This window comes from Erigeron canadensis, chromosome 7, assembly GCF_010389155.1.
Source record: "Erigeron canadensis isolate Cc75 chromosome 7, C_canadensis_v1, whole genome shotgun sequence".
NCBI lineage: Eukaryota > Viridiplantae > Streptophyta > Magnoliopsida > Asterales > Asteraceae > Erigeron > Erigeron canadensis.
In genome coordinates, this window is record NC_057767.1 from 7,075,069 (window position 1) to 7,092,099 (window position 17,031).

General features: G+C 35.9%; 1 protein-coding gene across 1 annotated transcript; it reads right to left on the bottom strand.

Moving 5' to 3' along the window:
• Window positions 1-516: 516 nt before the first annotated feature.
• LOC122607697 lies at window positions 517-16,821 on the bottom strand. The gene is made up of 8 exons (XM_043780722.1): window positions 16,405-16,821; window positions 14,011-14,666; window positions 10,915-12,047; window positions 10,361-10,458; window positions 9,635-10,256; window positions 9,465-9,546; window positions 2,607-2,654; window positions 517-1,067 (listed from the first exon to the last, which is right to left on the bottom strand). Exons 1-8 carry the CDS (start codon window positions 16,712-16,714, stop codon window positions 864-866), a joined length of 3,153 nt encoding a protein of 1,050 aa, XP_043636657.1. The 5' UTR covers window positions 16,715-16,821; the 3' UTR covers window positions 517-863.
• Window positions 16,822-17,031: the final 210 nt, after the last annotated feature.

Genomic DNA, 17,031 nt, shown 5'->3' on the forward strand with positions numbered 1-17,031 from the left:
TCTATTACATGTCATTTACGATGAATTATGTAAAAAATAAAATAGTCCGATGCAAACGCACGAGTTTCACCGGTCACCAACAAATACTTATTCACATTTCGACATCTCCACGTCTGTTTATTACCTGAAAATTACCCTTAAGTCCACTAAACCATGAACGTATCTCATATGTTTCTAGAATTTTAAGTTGTAACAACCAATATGTAAGATCTTCATGCATATTATCGTAGTATCGCACTCGTATTATTGTATGTTTTTAAGCAGCACCGATAGATAAACTTTAATAACAAAGCCAGATTTTGAACGTAGGTTATTGATAGACCCACGACACTTCTTACGCACCGCTCTGAGTTATACTCCTGGATGTCCAAAAAAATAAAAATAAAAATAAATGCTTACATTCAACGGCAGATCACTAACTACACTTGAGAGGGAAAAAAAAGAAAATAACTACACTTGAGAATTGATATGGCCAGCAAGAGAGTACTCATCCAAAGGTAACTCTAATTGACTATAAAGAGTCAAATAAATTCATAACTCATGTTATTATACTATGTCCAAGAATTTGGTTATAGACAATCTTGAAAAGCTCAAATGCAAAACAAAGTGTAGAGAAGAAAGAAAAAAGGATATCTAACTAAATATATACAACATATTAAGAACTGGCAGACATTCCGAAAATTAAAAAGAAAACTTAACTACCTATTTTTAACATCAAAATATACTAAAACATCTCCACTTCTACAAAGTTTTTATTTACAACACGGTAACATCTCTATAGTTGTAATAATTCTTTTCCCTAAGCACAATCTTCATATCTAAGAATTCACAAACTTCCTTTTTCTCCTTGAAGTAAACAGAATTCATACCCATTCAAAATTTGTTTCTTTAGGTAAAACAAGTCCAATCAAACAGTCTACAGTATCAGGAGCTACGGAAAGAAGTGAACATGTTTCATTGGAGTAGGGGAGAATGAACAAAAGTCTTGCCCATGTCGTTTTTGTGGCTGGAATCTTTATCACTCCGGCACACTCTCTCTGCTTTAAGTAGGATATAAAATCTTGAAACTGCAAATAATAGTTAACTTAAGATGCTGACATGGAAAATAAATGTTGCGTGCAACATATATAGTTTGTATTGTCACTTTGAACAAATTTGATACACCATCCTCCTCTTAAAGATATTATGACCGTTGCAACTATGTTAACCTGGACTACTAGTTTGCATTTACTAGCTCGTTCATGCAAAAAATAGAGTAAAACTCTTCTGGTAACAAGAATGAATGCAAATTCTTAGTTCAAACAATAAGTATTTTCTTAACCATTTGATTCTAATACTTCATGAAAGAAAAAACAAGAAAAGTTCATTACTTATAAAATCATACAAACTTGGGAGGAGGGGGGTAACTATACTGAATAGTTGAGAACTCTTGCAACATAATTAGTCTACACAGTGATGAATGACTATATAGCCCGAACCCTATGCACAAATCCGAAAACTATGGCTTAGCAGGTATGTGGGGGGTTTTGGGACGCCAAACAGGGTTTTTAATCGGGTAAGTTGCGAGTACTGGGCGCGTCATCCTGACCTGACCCGCCCAATATAATAATATTAATATTAACAACTATTTATAATGATACCATACATTGATTCATATTTGGTTTTCTTGTATTATCTCAAGCCAAATGTGAACCATTAAGACATCATGTTGTATTTGATATTTTCATAGTATGATTCAATGTATCTCAAACACTGCTTATTTGTGACCTACAAAAATTTAATGATCATATATGTTTAGCTATTTTTTCCCTTGTGGTACACCTTTTGCTGAACTGAGCATAGTAGTTCCATAATGATTAGTTTGGCGATTTAAAGATGAAAAGGATATACTACATACATATCATCGTGTTTTAAGTTTATTAATATTAAAAACCTAAGTAGTCAAGGACATAAAATTCAGTGTTTCGGTCACGGACTGGTATAGGAAATATCGTTTTTTTCGGTGGTATTTCGGTAATTCTAATATTATATATGTATTTATATGTATATACATAAATAAGAGTAAAAGATAAAACCTGGAAGTGCTGAAACAGAATTCACTGAAATTTCAGAAATTTCGGTAATTTCGGTGGTATTTCGGTCAAACCACCGAAAATTTCGGAAACGATATATAAACCGAAATTCAATACCGAAATAATGTCCCACCACCGAAAACCGAAATTTCACCGAAATTGATAACATAGTTAAAAACCTACATTTAAATTAATGGTGACAGGTCACGAGAACAATAAGGTTTAAGGCAAGACATGGCACTAATGGGGTAACTGAGAAAATGAGGTACGTTTGGGGAATATTTTTGTGTTCGGGTTTGGGTATGGAGAGTGGAGACAACATTCCCCTCAACAAACCTACCCTATTGCCATTCTTTTTAGGTTTTATTTATCCAACATCATCAAAACTATATATAATTTAAACTTTGATTCAAATATTGATAAGCCAAAATATACAAATTCATGCATATGAAACTTTTGCAAGGGTCATTGTCAAAGATTGCATTACTTTAATGTAAATAAACATAAGAGCATAAAATGGACAAGATAACTTACGCCTTTATGGTCGCCCGGAGAAGTAGGGAGCAGCTGACAGACCTCCTTCTGTAACACACCCAACAATGCAAAGACATAAATATTTTGAAAATTCTGATAAAGCCAAAATTCCAACTCTTTCATATTTCAACAGTGAAATCACCATGGGTATCTTAGTTCTACACGTACAACGATGTTATGAACACCACATGCAGTTATATTTAAAAGACGAAACTTTAACCAAAGAAATCACCATGTATAACATACATGAGAAGTTCTAGTGTTCTACACGTACAACAATATTATGACCATCACATGCAGTTATATTTAAGTGACTTGAAACTTTCAACAAAGATCAGTTAATCCAAATTTTTAGACGAGACAGATCAGGAATTTTCTGTACCTACTCTGATATCTTTAACTAACAGCTCATGTGATAGCCTTATGTTTAACTACCAAGTATTTCTGATGGGACAATGGTTTCTGTTTCATAAATCAAATCAAGCATATTTCAGCCCTTTGAAGGGCATTTTCTATAAAGACGATATTAGATTAAGTAATTACAAGATAAAGAAAAAAACTGAGATAGCTATTCTGGTGAACTATGAGACAATACATTCCTAATTAAATCACAAGTTCGTCCAGTCAATTAGCCATGTATTACTTCCTCGGCGATGAATAATTAACATAGGATACAAAAACATTTCTATAGGTTAGAGATCAACAGAAAGCAACGTAAGGTAAGAAATCTTGTGTAAACTTAAAATATAGAACAATCTATATTATTCAAATTGCAAACTAAAGGCTGCTTAGCCACATGCAACGGCAAATCCTGCGAGACTCCATTTTGTTATTTAAATTAATGTATTTTCGCAATCAAATACGACACCAAGTGCTACAGATGTGTCATTGTTAGTACACGAGATTTAACTTTTCGTCAGTAGTACTGTTATACTGCTCAACTATTACCCTCTAGTCTAATGATCTCTTTTTGGTACCGGAGCCTAACATCCAAATAAAGCGGCAATCCTGGGAGACTCCAATGTGTTATTTAGATTAATGCTATTTCTCCTTAGAAAAAGAAGGCTACAACAGCAAGGGTCACAGACGTGTCTTTGTTAGTTACACCAGATTTAACTTTTGGTCAGTCTACTGTTATTCTGCTTAACTATTACTCTTTTTTGGTACCATAGCCAAATCTATGAAACAAGAACTGGTATAATCAGTGTGTCACGCTGCTCGCCACTCGATTTTTCCAAATACCCAGAGATAAGCCATAAGTTTATTGCTCAATCGCTTAAAACCTGATAAAAGTACAATCATTAATGGTCCCAACTTGGGGCCAATGTCGTAACTAAGATCACAAAATTCACTAAATAAAGCTAGTAACTTTAGTCCCACTGGAAATACAGATCTTCCATGTTTGGTAATTACGCAAAAAGCACTTAAACATGTCTAACCAGCAAATCATAAAAGGTGATCACACACAGAATGCACTTTCAAATGATTCATACTGATAGAAACCACCTAATGAACACTAACTACAGTCAAGAACTCAAGAAGATAGTCCAAAAGCCAAAAAATTCAAGGCATAGAGTGCCAGCCTTCAATGCCTAAGAATTCAAAAATTGGAAGGACAAAATCCATATTCAAAAGATCCACCTCACAACATTGTTGGAACAAGATCCAAAAAGCTCTAGATTATTCGACATAAAATGATGGGGCCAAAGAAGGCACATACTGTACACAGAAGGGAGCTCCAGGGCCAAAAAAATTAATATGTTTCACTTTTGGACCGCCCAAAAGCAACAAATTTGACAATCAAATGACGCCAAACTTGGCTAAATTTGTTTTCTTGCAAGATTTGGGGTATGATAAAATAAAGCCTTGTCCAAAAGCTAAGTAACTTATGGAACAATTTCGTATGTATACATATTTTCATGATTTTTGGAATGGGATTAGTTCTTTAGAATATAAACACTTTACACGAATTGTCATAGTGTGTATTAAGTGTGTATTGAACTTCAATCTCGTGCATTGTACCTAATAAACTATTAAATCTTGTACATTGTATGTATCGGGGTATATGTGGCAATCATATAAGCTGCCACTTGTAAGTTTTTGATTGGTCGAATACATACAATGCACAATTCGTGTAAAGTTGTTTACATTCTGAGGTACTAATCCCTTTTGGAATTATCTATGAGGTAATTTAAGGTCTCTTGGATAATCAAACATATAGAAACATTCCTTATTCTGACGATTCTACAAGATTTAGATAATACAACTTAGAAATTACTTTCCCATCACTACTAGAAGTTTCATTCTTTTACTTAGTATGAAGGGGTCCTAATATGATATTATATTATTATGAGCTAAATTTTATTATTTGAGATTTGTTTTAACAACTAATTTATTATTGAACTTGATTGTAGGTTACTTAATTTAATCAACTAATTTCTTAAGATGTGCATTCAAGAATTTCCCATCTTAAGTCATAAATGTGGTGCCAAAAGTCTAGGGTCTTCAAAACTACATTTTGGTTAGTGCTCTCTCCATAATCAAGGTTCTCCTTACTTAATTCCCATAAGGATCTAGCTCTAAATAAGGTTTCTTCATTTTTATCTTGGGTCTAAACTCTATGAAGCATTCTTCCATCCATATTTCTTATTTCCTATATTCAAGAAAATCTAAACCTTGACTTCTGCAATGAATTACAAATCATTTATGCTCGACAGTAGGCAATAGCCATACACTCATACTATTCATAAATATGAGGAAGAGTCGCATCTAAATACATTGTATAAGATAGATACAAATTGAATTCACTAGGCTTCAAGGTGAATCCATTTGACGATTAACGTATCACTTAATGTTTGTAGAGCTTCATGGGCTATTGTCATAAACCCTCCTCTTAAATCTCTGCATCAGCAGATATATTATGCCCCTAACACCCCGTCTCTCTAGTGTATACGAGTTATCATTTATGTAAGTTGGCATTTGTCTACGACTTACATCCCAACACATAGACAAATAATTTATTCCCCTTACAAGTTACTTAAGAGAAATATATAATGCAAAAATTTGACTACACAATGAATGCAATCGGCTTCAAGGGGAGTCCAACTTTAGATTAACATATCACTTGCAACATGTAGATGTTTATAGAGCTTCATGAGCTATTTTTATAAAGTCTCCTCGTCAATCTCTACATCGCCAAATAGATTGTGCTTCTGACAAAGGGACTCCGTATCTCTAATGAAATCGACTTAACATGTGTGTGAGTAGGCTTTCGCCCACTACTTACATCCAAACACAAAGAAATTTTTTCTCTTACAAGTTGCTCATCAAGAAGCATATGATTACTTAAAGAGGCCTTCAAAGTCTATCATCTTCCAAAACCTTATGCAAGCCTAGATAACTTTTGCGCCAATTACTAGGTCGTTAGGTGGTTTATATCATTAAAGAATGATGGAGATATGCATATATATAGGTTCTGCACAAATACATCGTAGTAGTGATGTTATGTCGACGACAAAACACCACCAAAGTATTGTATCGTTCATAAGTTAAGTCTTCACCTTTAATGCAAAAGATTACACGATCCCACCACTTAAAACTGACATGCCATGTAAGGAAAACTATTTATCATTTTATGATGCCACGTGTTTCAATCATAATGTGTATCGTGATTCATGATTGATAACCATTTATGTAACTCCTATTTCTAACCTCCATTGTTGATTCACAGAAAGCATGTGCAACCATTATCATATAAACACGGAAATCAAGCATTTGTCGACGATGGTAGCATTGGAGGACATTGATACGACCTATTCAATAATAGTTCGCATCAAGTCGTAAACTAGGTGTAGAACTCACTCCAAAAACACATACAAGGAGGCGGCACCTAGACTTATAAAACACCAATCAACCAATTCCATACTTGGCCAATGTGGGATCGTAACAATACCCCACCATTTATAGAGCCAACATCCTCATTGGTCACGGCTAGATTGGTCACGCTTGACACCCTTTTTTGCCCTAAGCCAGCACTCTATGAGCCACCACTCTAAGCTCATCCATCACGGCTTATGTTGGTTGTCACCCTTCTCTTTTGGGTCCAAGCCAACACTCCGAGTGTTAAAACCTCAAAAGGTTGAGCTAACTCTGATGGTCCCATCCCATGATAGGTTTGCATCAAGTCATAAGCAACATTTGGCTGATGTGGGAACGTAACAAACATGTAGCATAAAGTAAAGGTTGCATGTTCAAATTCCAAATTATGTCTTCTTAATTGTGGAGTTATACGGTTTACCATTCCCATGTTGGAAGTAATTCCGATTCTAAAAGCCCTCTCTTGGTGCCATTCTCCATTTCAAAACTCATTATCTATAGAAACAGCCTGCTTCTATACACTTACAGGGACAATTCTGCTTGATGGTAACCACTAGAAAATTAAGTAGCGATAGTTAAGGGCATCCAAACCATGGCAGAGTGACTCGTTCGAGTTGCAAGTCAAGTCAGATAAACTGGACACAATTTGTCAAATGTATTTGTGAGTCATAATGCGAAGTTCTCGCTTTTAGTGTAAATTAGCTTCACTCGTAAGAGTTAGCTCGTGACTCATGTAAGTCTTACAGCTACGGTTAAATGGTAACACAAATTTTCCTTACTTCTTCCATTGATATTACTTATCTTCATAGAAAACTGTAGGTGAGTATCTACAACGCGATTGTTAAAGAACAAGATGGCAAACAACATCTTTATATGTAGCTTACAAGATTGAGTAAACGTTTTTATATGTGGCTACTTATATTTTAGCTTGGAAAACTAACTTATAGATTTCAATCATTCTCTCCTCTCTATTCATACATATAGTCTAATCATATATGCTAATCATAAAAACAAATTACTTCAACTACGTTCTAAAGAAATAATTAGTTCTACCACATAGAAAATTTCAGCACACAACTAAATGAAACAAGATCTATCTAAGAGCACGTACAATTTAACACATCTCAAGAGTAATAAACATGATAACAAGAATATACATAAACTAATCAAGTAATGGAGTCGTTATAGAAAATAGAGAAGACAATCCAAACTTTCAGATATGGATAGACCTTTCAACCCAAACAAAACTAAGTTGACACTTTTAAAGTCTAAATGATTCATAACCATGGTTGAAACACATTTATCTGTCAAATAAACTTATAATTGTTCCATTTTCCAGTAGGCAACCCAGGGATCTGATATGGATCTGCTGGAAGTTTATATTATTTAGTAACATAATATTAGTTTTATTATTATTATGATTAGGAAAGGATTGTCTTTACTATAGATTTCTTATGATATCTTGTATATTATTTAGTTAGCTTGATCATCAAGCTATAGGATTAGTATAAAAAGAATATTAGGGCTGTAATTCTGAGTGGAATATTATTATCAGTTTATTGTTCTTGTTTAGTTAATTTGGGAGTTTACTGATTCTCGAATACCAGCCTATCTTTCTTATTGCTCTTATCATTTGATACAAGCCATTGGTTCGTATCAATTGGTATCAGAGCATCGATCTTGCAACCTGTCCTTTTGTTCAACTATGGAATCAAGGACAATCGTTGATTTTGATGCTGATGTACAGCAATACCGTGAATCTACTGAGGCTTGGGTGGACAGAATGCATGCTCGGATCAATCGTTTTTGAGCAGCCACCGCGCGATCTCAATTGGCCATTCAACAATTTCAGCTGAGGTTTACAACTAGGCTGAGGTTTACAACTAGGCTGGATAAACTTGAACCAGTTGTAGTTGGGACACAACATTGGCGGCAATGGCAAACCAGCCTACCCCGGCAACCGATGATTCAGGAAGTTGTCCTACCAACAATCCCTACAACTTCACCAAAAACAAATCAGTTTGGGTTGAAGCAATCGGAGGTTTCACAAGCAGGGGTATCCTTATCCCAGACACCTTCAGATCTTGCAAGGAATAATCATCCTGATGTGAACCAAGAACGAGGAGCTGAACTAACATTCAAGGACATAAGCAATGCTTATGAAGTTCTGGCAGGCGATGAAAAGCGATCCATATATGACAGGAATGGGGAGAATGGGCTTAAAGGTGCAGGTTTTGGTTTAAGGGATTGTGCAAAAGCTGATGAACTTTCTGGTTTGATACATATGATTGAGTTTGTTAAACAACTTCAATATAATCAGCAAGCTATGGAGTTTCAAGTCAGAATTTGGGATCCTGGAATTACTCGAGGGAACAATTTAAAGCAACACCTTGAGGACAAGGTGTTTTGGGGGGCGGGAGTAATGATATGGATCTGCTGGAAGTTTATATTATTTAGTAATATAGGGCGGGAGTAATGATATGGATCTGCTGGAAGTTTATATTATTTAGTAATATAATATTAGTTTTATTATTATTATGATTAGGAAAGTATTGTCTTTACTATAGATATCTTATGATATCTTTTATATTATTTAGTTAGCTTGATCATCAAGCTATAGGATTAGTATAAAAAAAATATTAGGGCTGTAATTCTGAGTGTAAAATATTATATTAGTTTATTGTTCTTGTTTAGTTAATTTGGGAGTTTACTGGTTCTTGAATACCAGCCTATCTTTCTTATTTGTTCTTATCATTTGATACAAGCCATTGGTTCGTATCAAGATCCTTTGCTCCACTCTAACCAATAGAAAGTCGGATATACACCGAGATTTCACATAACAGTAAAAATGTCAATCAAATGTTGTGGTCAGAAAATAAGCATTGATAGTAAAAGAAGCAAATATTAGTTAAGACAAGAGTGTAACATAAAGAACTAAGAGAACAAAGAGAAGACAGTTTTAAAGTGTACTCAGAAACTTACTTTATGTGATGGAGTGCCAGAAAATGTAGACATCACATGTTTAAAATCAGTCCTCTTTGTTATATCCAATTTCGCAGGCCATCTGCAAAACCAGAAACCCAAATCATCAGAAACTAGTACCACTAATAAATGCCAAATGATATCCAATAATACATAATAAAAATCAGTACTCTGCAGGCTCTGAGATATTATTATCCATATAGTTGCAGGCCTCTGATTGCAGTCTACGTGCATGTATTGTGGAATAGTGAACCCCACTTTTACTTAAAGTGCCCTGCCATTGTCCCCCACCTCCCACAATTGAAGATTCCAAAGGTGGTGGTGGAGGAGGTGGCTGAGACTCAAGCATAGAAGGAGGAGGAGAGGGCGGCAATGGTGGAGGCAATTCGGGATGAAAAGATGGAGGTGGCAAGCCTGGATGAGAAGGTAATGGAAGCGGCATATTTAGCTGAGGTGGTACTGGAGGTGCGATGTGAGGCTGAGGTGGCACATAAAACATCGGATCATGATTTGGCATTGGATTCGCTTGTATCTGAGCAAGTGGGGTCACTGAAGCAGGTAAGAAAGGAGGCGCTACCGCATGATTATGAGGATTTAAAGGCATATGATGATCCATTCCATGAGCATCCCATGAACTATTTGGAGGATAATACATAGGTCTCATGTAAGGAAATGGTTGAATTGGCTGTGATGATGCATAATTATGCCCATGCATTGGTGTGGAATATAGTACACTTTCTGGATTGCTGTAAGTCCAATTCTGTTCAGGAGCCCCCGATGCTATATGACCACCTAGGAGTTCATAGCAAGCAAACAAACAAGTAAATCGTGTGAACAAGCCTTATATTAAAAAAAATATATAAAAAAAAGGTGATTTCTCAGTTATTGATTAAAACCTGCTTGGAATGGATATCCACTTTGCATTGTTGCTCCTTGATTAACAATATTAACTCTTGGAGAAGACAGCTCCATGGGGTTAGGATTTCCATATTGGCTGCGCAAACATACAGCGTAAATATTTTCTCACGATATAGTTCATAAAATATCAAAAGAAGAAAGATAAAGGTAATAACCTAGAGTAAATATATTAGTAGACGTTTTGTGATCGCTATAAGTATTTAAGTTATTACGTAAGTAGTGTTCAGTTAATAAATGGTCCTTCAGAACCATTAACATATATACAGAACCCAAAGGTTGATATATAATAAATACGAAATCAATAGGTAATAAGAATATAAATAAATGAAACAGATGGATATATAAACTAGACTACTCTATAAACTAAGATTCATGTGAGTAGAAAGAAAAAAAATAGTATCATTCTCCAATAGAGAATTAACCCTTCTAAATCAAGATATTATTAGCTAATCAAAAGGTCGGTCAATTTTGAGCATGCTTTTATAGTGTGTATATATATATATATATTCAAGAGTACAAAAAGATCTTATACCTGTATCCAACCACGGTTTGTGCAAGAGGTGAACTAGCAATACAATTTCCAAGATTGTTGTTTCTTGAGTCAACATGCAAATGACCAACACCTGGCGACTGGAAAAAATCTCTTTTTTCCTTGCGACGCTGTCTAAGATGTGCCATTACTGTAGCAGCTTCTTCAGGATTTCCAAATTCCATCAATACCGCACCTTCACTGACAAGATCACTAACTGCAAGTGGGCCCTTAAAAATAACTTGTCTTGATTCATACAGTATCTCATCCTTATCTGATTGGCTACGAATATTTCCAACATACACATCGCAACACGTGCCCACAGCTACACCGTTTATATCACCTCGTGTGCCTAGCCCTGTATCTAAGAATTTTATGATGAGACAAGCACCCCATGGAGAATGCCCCCTCATAACTTCTCTGGCCTTTATTGAGTCCATAATATGCTTGTACTCGATTACCGCAAACCCTTTGATAGAAAGGTACAAAAACTTATTGATAGGACCAAATCGTTCGAATTGGTACCTTACAAGATGCTCAGATGCCTCGGGACCCAATGAGCCCACCCAAAGATGTCTTGAAGCTGAAAAAACATCCATGGCAGCTCGATCCCCATCGGAGTGCCAAAATGGAAAGTGATGCTTAGGTGATTCAAAATTACTTTTAACGCCTCCAATAGAGACGTTCAAGGCAGGTAAACCATTTCCCAATCTTGAAGCATGGCTCTCCTTGTTGGGAGTTGATGAGCTGGCACGAATTATATTGGGCGTTGATGAGCTGGCACGAGATAAGTCTCTGTGATCGACAGAATCCAATTCCATAGATTGTGGGCCTCCGCTGTTATTAGGACTTGTGTTGGAACGGATGTCTCGTTCCAACTGCAGAACATTGAGTTGGTCAACAGCATCACTGGGGGTTCTAGGAACTGAAAACTGCCTTTGTATTTTTGAGGTACTGGAATCATTCATGTTGTTGTCAACTTGCTTGTCCAGTGCCCTGACCTGTTCTGTGAATGAACTAAATATTCTGTTGAAAGCAGCAGAGATAGCAGACATAACGTTAGGTGACGCTGATTTACTAACACTTCTAACAGTCAAGAATATCCACTGTCTCAGAGATGGGTCTTTATTAAGAACCTGCTCAGAAGGTTGAACATGGTAGCCAGTAAGAATTCAAATGGACAACCAACATAATCAGAATGTCACTTGTAGCAATAATAGGAGATATGATCCATAATCAATATCAATACTCCTTATAAAGCAAACCCATCTTCCTCCCTTTCAACTTTCTATCTTTAAAATACCCCAAATGCCCTTACTAGTACTAGACATGTGCGCACGCAATGCGGCGGTGTGGCGGTGGTGGTGGCGACGATAGCGGCAGGGGTGGCGGCGATAGCGGCAGGTGGCGGCGACGGCGGTGTGATTATGAATGTAAAAGTAATTGATGTAAAGGGGGTAGTGTAATTTTAATGGTTGAAAGCTGATGTTGCAAATAATTTCATTAAGCTCATTATAGGTATATTAGGTAGAGATAATTAAATTAATGAATAAAAGAGAGGGGTAGTTTGGGTTTATCAAGTTCTTCTTTGAGAAATTTGGAGGGTGTAAATAGTTTATAAGGTAGTATAAAAGTATAGATAACTAATACTATCTATGAGTCTATTAAATACCCAATATAACCTTAACAAAATTAATTTATAACGTATATATCCCCTAATTCCTAAATAACTACATGGCTTTTACATCAATAACCTACACTACTCGCGTCATCGCCACCACCACTAACCGTTGCCACCACCATCACAATAATGCTACCACCATTACCGCCGCATTGCACGAGCATTCATCCAGTATGCTATACACATATTAATTAGTCAAGTTATTAATTTATAACTTTCTTTATAGAAAAGATTTACATTAAAAAAATATCTTGTAATTCAAACTTAACTGGATATATATATATATAGGGGCAGGTTATTTTAAGTCCAACTTATTTTGAGTCCAAATTTGAGTCCAATCTGAGTCCATATAACTTACACGTGTAAGTCGTGGTGGCGGTGGTCGGCGTCGCCGTCGCCGTCGCCGGAAAATCATGGTGGTGGTCAGAGATTATGGTGGTGGTGGTAGGAGGTGGTTGGGATTTGAGAAGATGGAAGAAAATCAATGGACTCAAAATAACTTTTCTATATATATATATATATATATATTGTCTCAGTGACGAATACAAGGTTGAACATAGTAGCCGGTAGAAAATCAAATTAACAACCAAAATAGTCAATAAATCACTTGAGGCAATAATAAAATATTTGAACCGCAGTACGTTATGAACACATTAGTAAGTCAACTTTCTATTTGGAAGAGTTATATTAAAAAGGTTTCCAAAAATTCACTTAACTGGATATATATACACATAAACACTTGAAGGGAATCACGCAATGCGACCGCCCCGAACATGTCATGGAAGAACCTTTAACTCCGGCCATTGTGGATCGGCTTGATGATGATTCACGTTATTGATAAAGTTATAGTAGTGGGAAACCAAGTTAAGTCCCATGAGATTATGATATGGGAGGGAAATCAAAATAGAAGTGGGAGAAACCAAATTTTTGAATGTAGTAACTAGGTGAAAAGGTAAAATAGTAATTATATATATAGAAAGAGAGAGAGAAAAAGATGTTGTCCGAGTGACAAAAACAAGGTAAGGTGTGTAGCCATTGTACATTTTAAAGTTTGCAAATTTGACCGATTTACTTGTGAATGTGCCAATTTTACATTTTATCTGCGGGAGGTCAAACAAGCAAATAATAAACTTAGCTAAAACAGGGAACACGTCAATGGGCCATAGGTCACCAAAGTCACAGTCTATTTTAATGCATATATAGCCCCCAGATCGTTGTATTCAAAGTATTAGTTTTTATTGAAATAATGAAAATTTTCAGTGACATTTGACACACTTCTTATTTAAACTTCAGGCAGACCTCTGTTTCAACCTGTAGAAAAACGAAGCCCTTACCAAACCCACATGGCCCACCCTTTTTGATAACTTTGATATATTAACATGTTCCGCAACTGTTGCTATGGTTGCACAAGTTCTTACCAGATCCAATAAGCAGCTTTTAGACCAGTGAGACACATCTTCAGAAAGAGAGTTGTCTATTGAAACTTGCCCCTCACAGGTACCAAGTCTAGCTGTCACCTGATTAAGAAAATGCTGTCCTACATTAGACCCAGCATCTGGTGAATTGGAACTGCAGAGTTCAACGCAAGCTTCAAGTGTACTTTTAGGGCACCTAAAGAAAATCCAGAGAAGACATAATGCACGACATTTTGATAATTTTACAGATGGGGCTTCGTCCTCAACAGAATACTTCTCTTTGAGCTCATTGAAGGTGTTTGGGCAATCATATATGTTCACAACATCCTTATTTACAACCTGGAAGATTTCTTGTCCCTCCAAGGAAGATATGAAGAAGTTCATTACGTTCAAAAATACCTCCGAACATATGCCTTGGATAACAGACGATGATGGTGTTTGTAATGAAGCAGCCTCACAGATAGTAGCTAGACCAAATATACAGATTTTAGCAGTTCCAAATGCAAAATTTTCAGCATCATCTTCGCCTTTGTTGACAATTGTCATGCTCCAGTTATGTATATTGATACAAACTTTTGCTGCTGCTTCAAGAGCTGTTGGACAATGTGAAGCGTATTTCGGGACAAACAGTGCTACAAGACGTTGAACACTAGCACAGCCTACACAAAAACAATTTAGAGAATAAGAAAAAAAAATCATATATTACAAAACACTTCATACCTAGCAACATTATGTCGACCGAGTGTTCAGAAAGATGCGCGGTAAAAAGCTGGCAAGAACCAAACTTTATTTCAAAAAAGACTAACAACGCAACTAAAATAGATATCAAAGGCACTGTCTGCTCCCAAAGAAGTGAATATGCATAGCAACAGTATGTCAAAATGTAGGGAGAGAAAATACACAAAAATAAAGTAGCAGGTCAATATATAAAGCAAGGTAGCAAAACTTTACTGTGTAAGCAATACACAACCCCAGTGGGGCTGCTTTTGCTAAGAATTTAGGCAAGGTCAAAAGAGTCTCGGATTTAAAGTGGAAAATTCATCATTTTCATGACAGCTTCAGTTCCATTGGCAATGGTCCTATCTTATGAAGAGTTATAACTAATAAGTAGCACATAGGTTTGAAACCTAAAACAAAGAAGTAGTATGACAAATGTCTCAACTCAAAATGAGGTGGACAATCCAACTCAGGCTCTAAACCGATAAAAGGAATTACCTTGTGACAATCAGTATACCATTCATATAGCCAGGAATAATGTTCTCAATGACAGTACCAAGAGTATCAGGTTTGACTGTCATATTGGAGATCATATAGAAGGTACTTCAACTGCTCCATGGATTCAGCATGTCCACAAATGTACACCCCTATGGAAGACTCAAACAGACTTCACATGGCAGGACTCATATCGGTTTGCCTTCCTTATGACATTACTCCATACATTTTAATGCCTATATATTAATATAATGACGTTTCCTATCCTCGACGATAATAGACTATTAATTTATGAAGCTTCAAAGCTCACAAGAATTGCATGTATTTAAGGAAAAATAGAAACTTATCGGCAAGTCGGCATAGACCCTCCACATGAATATCAGATAAACAAAAGGTTACACACATATTGCACAGTAATAAACTAATAATAGCTATAATAACTTCAAAGCCCAATCAGTGACAAACGGATTCTCACTCTATCCCCAAATTACTGTCGATTTCTAAAAAATCTAAAGATTGCTATGCTAATCACTAATTTTCCGAATTAAACCTTATTTAACTCCACTATTGCAACTTTTACAAGTCAACTATGTCTTAAATGTGACAGTAACAAATGACATTTTTATTAGAGAAAGGGGTAAGTGTTCAGAAATGTATTCAACTTTAGTTTAAAGGCAAAAGGACTTACAACAACTTACTATGTATTTCCAAATATCAAATGTTGCTATTATATGTAACGGGTGGTACTTTTAGGTTTAATTGACGTGGCACATGTTATCCATCGCAAAAAAAGCAATCGAACACATATCAACTGAAATAGTAATAAAGTTGGCTTAGTGATCAGGTGTCCTAGACTGACTCCTAGTGTCCTCACAAGATATCTCAACTTCGAACCTCCTTAGATAAACATCTTGAGGGTGGCCGTGAAAAGGGTTCGGAAATATTCATTAAATACCCTAGTTAGACCATTCGCATCTCGCCTTCCCCGGATAATCCGAACTATTTTCACATACTACAAATTACGCGTTATCGCTTAATACCTTTTCTAGCACTTAACCCATATATAAAAAGCTATACTAATTGTTATAACAATGATTTTGCTCAAAAATTAATTCTAGGGCATAGTTAGATACACAAATATACATACATATATACATATATATATATAAGTAAATGAATATATACCTCTAGAGGCAGTAATGAGGGACAAATAAGCTTGTTCAAGTTCAGGCAAAACATGATTAAAATCTTTTTTTCTTGAAACACAATATTTAAGTTGTTTAAAAGATTCATAAAAGTTTCTAATTTCTTCTTGATTTCTTCTTTTTTGTGCTATTTCATCAGGTGTTAGCTTTAGGGCTTGTGGGGTTGGTGTATTGGTGGGTGTTTGAGTTCCCGGTGGTGGTGGTGGTGGCGTAGGTGGTGGTGACGGTGGTGGTGGGGTTTGTGACGGCCGGCGCTTTTTCGGTGGTGGTTGCTCCGTTGTAGAAGCCATCACGGTGGTGCAGGGGGGGGCGAATGATTTTGATTTTGGAATGTATGTACTCAGAATATAGAAGAGGAAAAGAGGGGGTTGGTTGTTTACTTTTTAGCATTTAGCACCTTCAAGTTTAAAATTATGTCATCTGTGTGCTTTTAGATGGAGATAGATTCCCAAAAAAACGAAAAAATAACGAAAAATATTGCGTTTAATCACTATAACCATCCTGCAGCGTAAAATATTGGGTTTAGTAGCTGGATGATGAGTGTATTTTTACTGATGTATATGATTGGCTGTTAAATTAAAATATTGATGTGTATTACTTACATTTT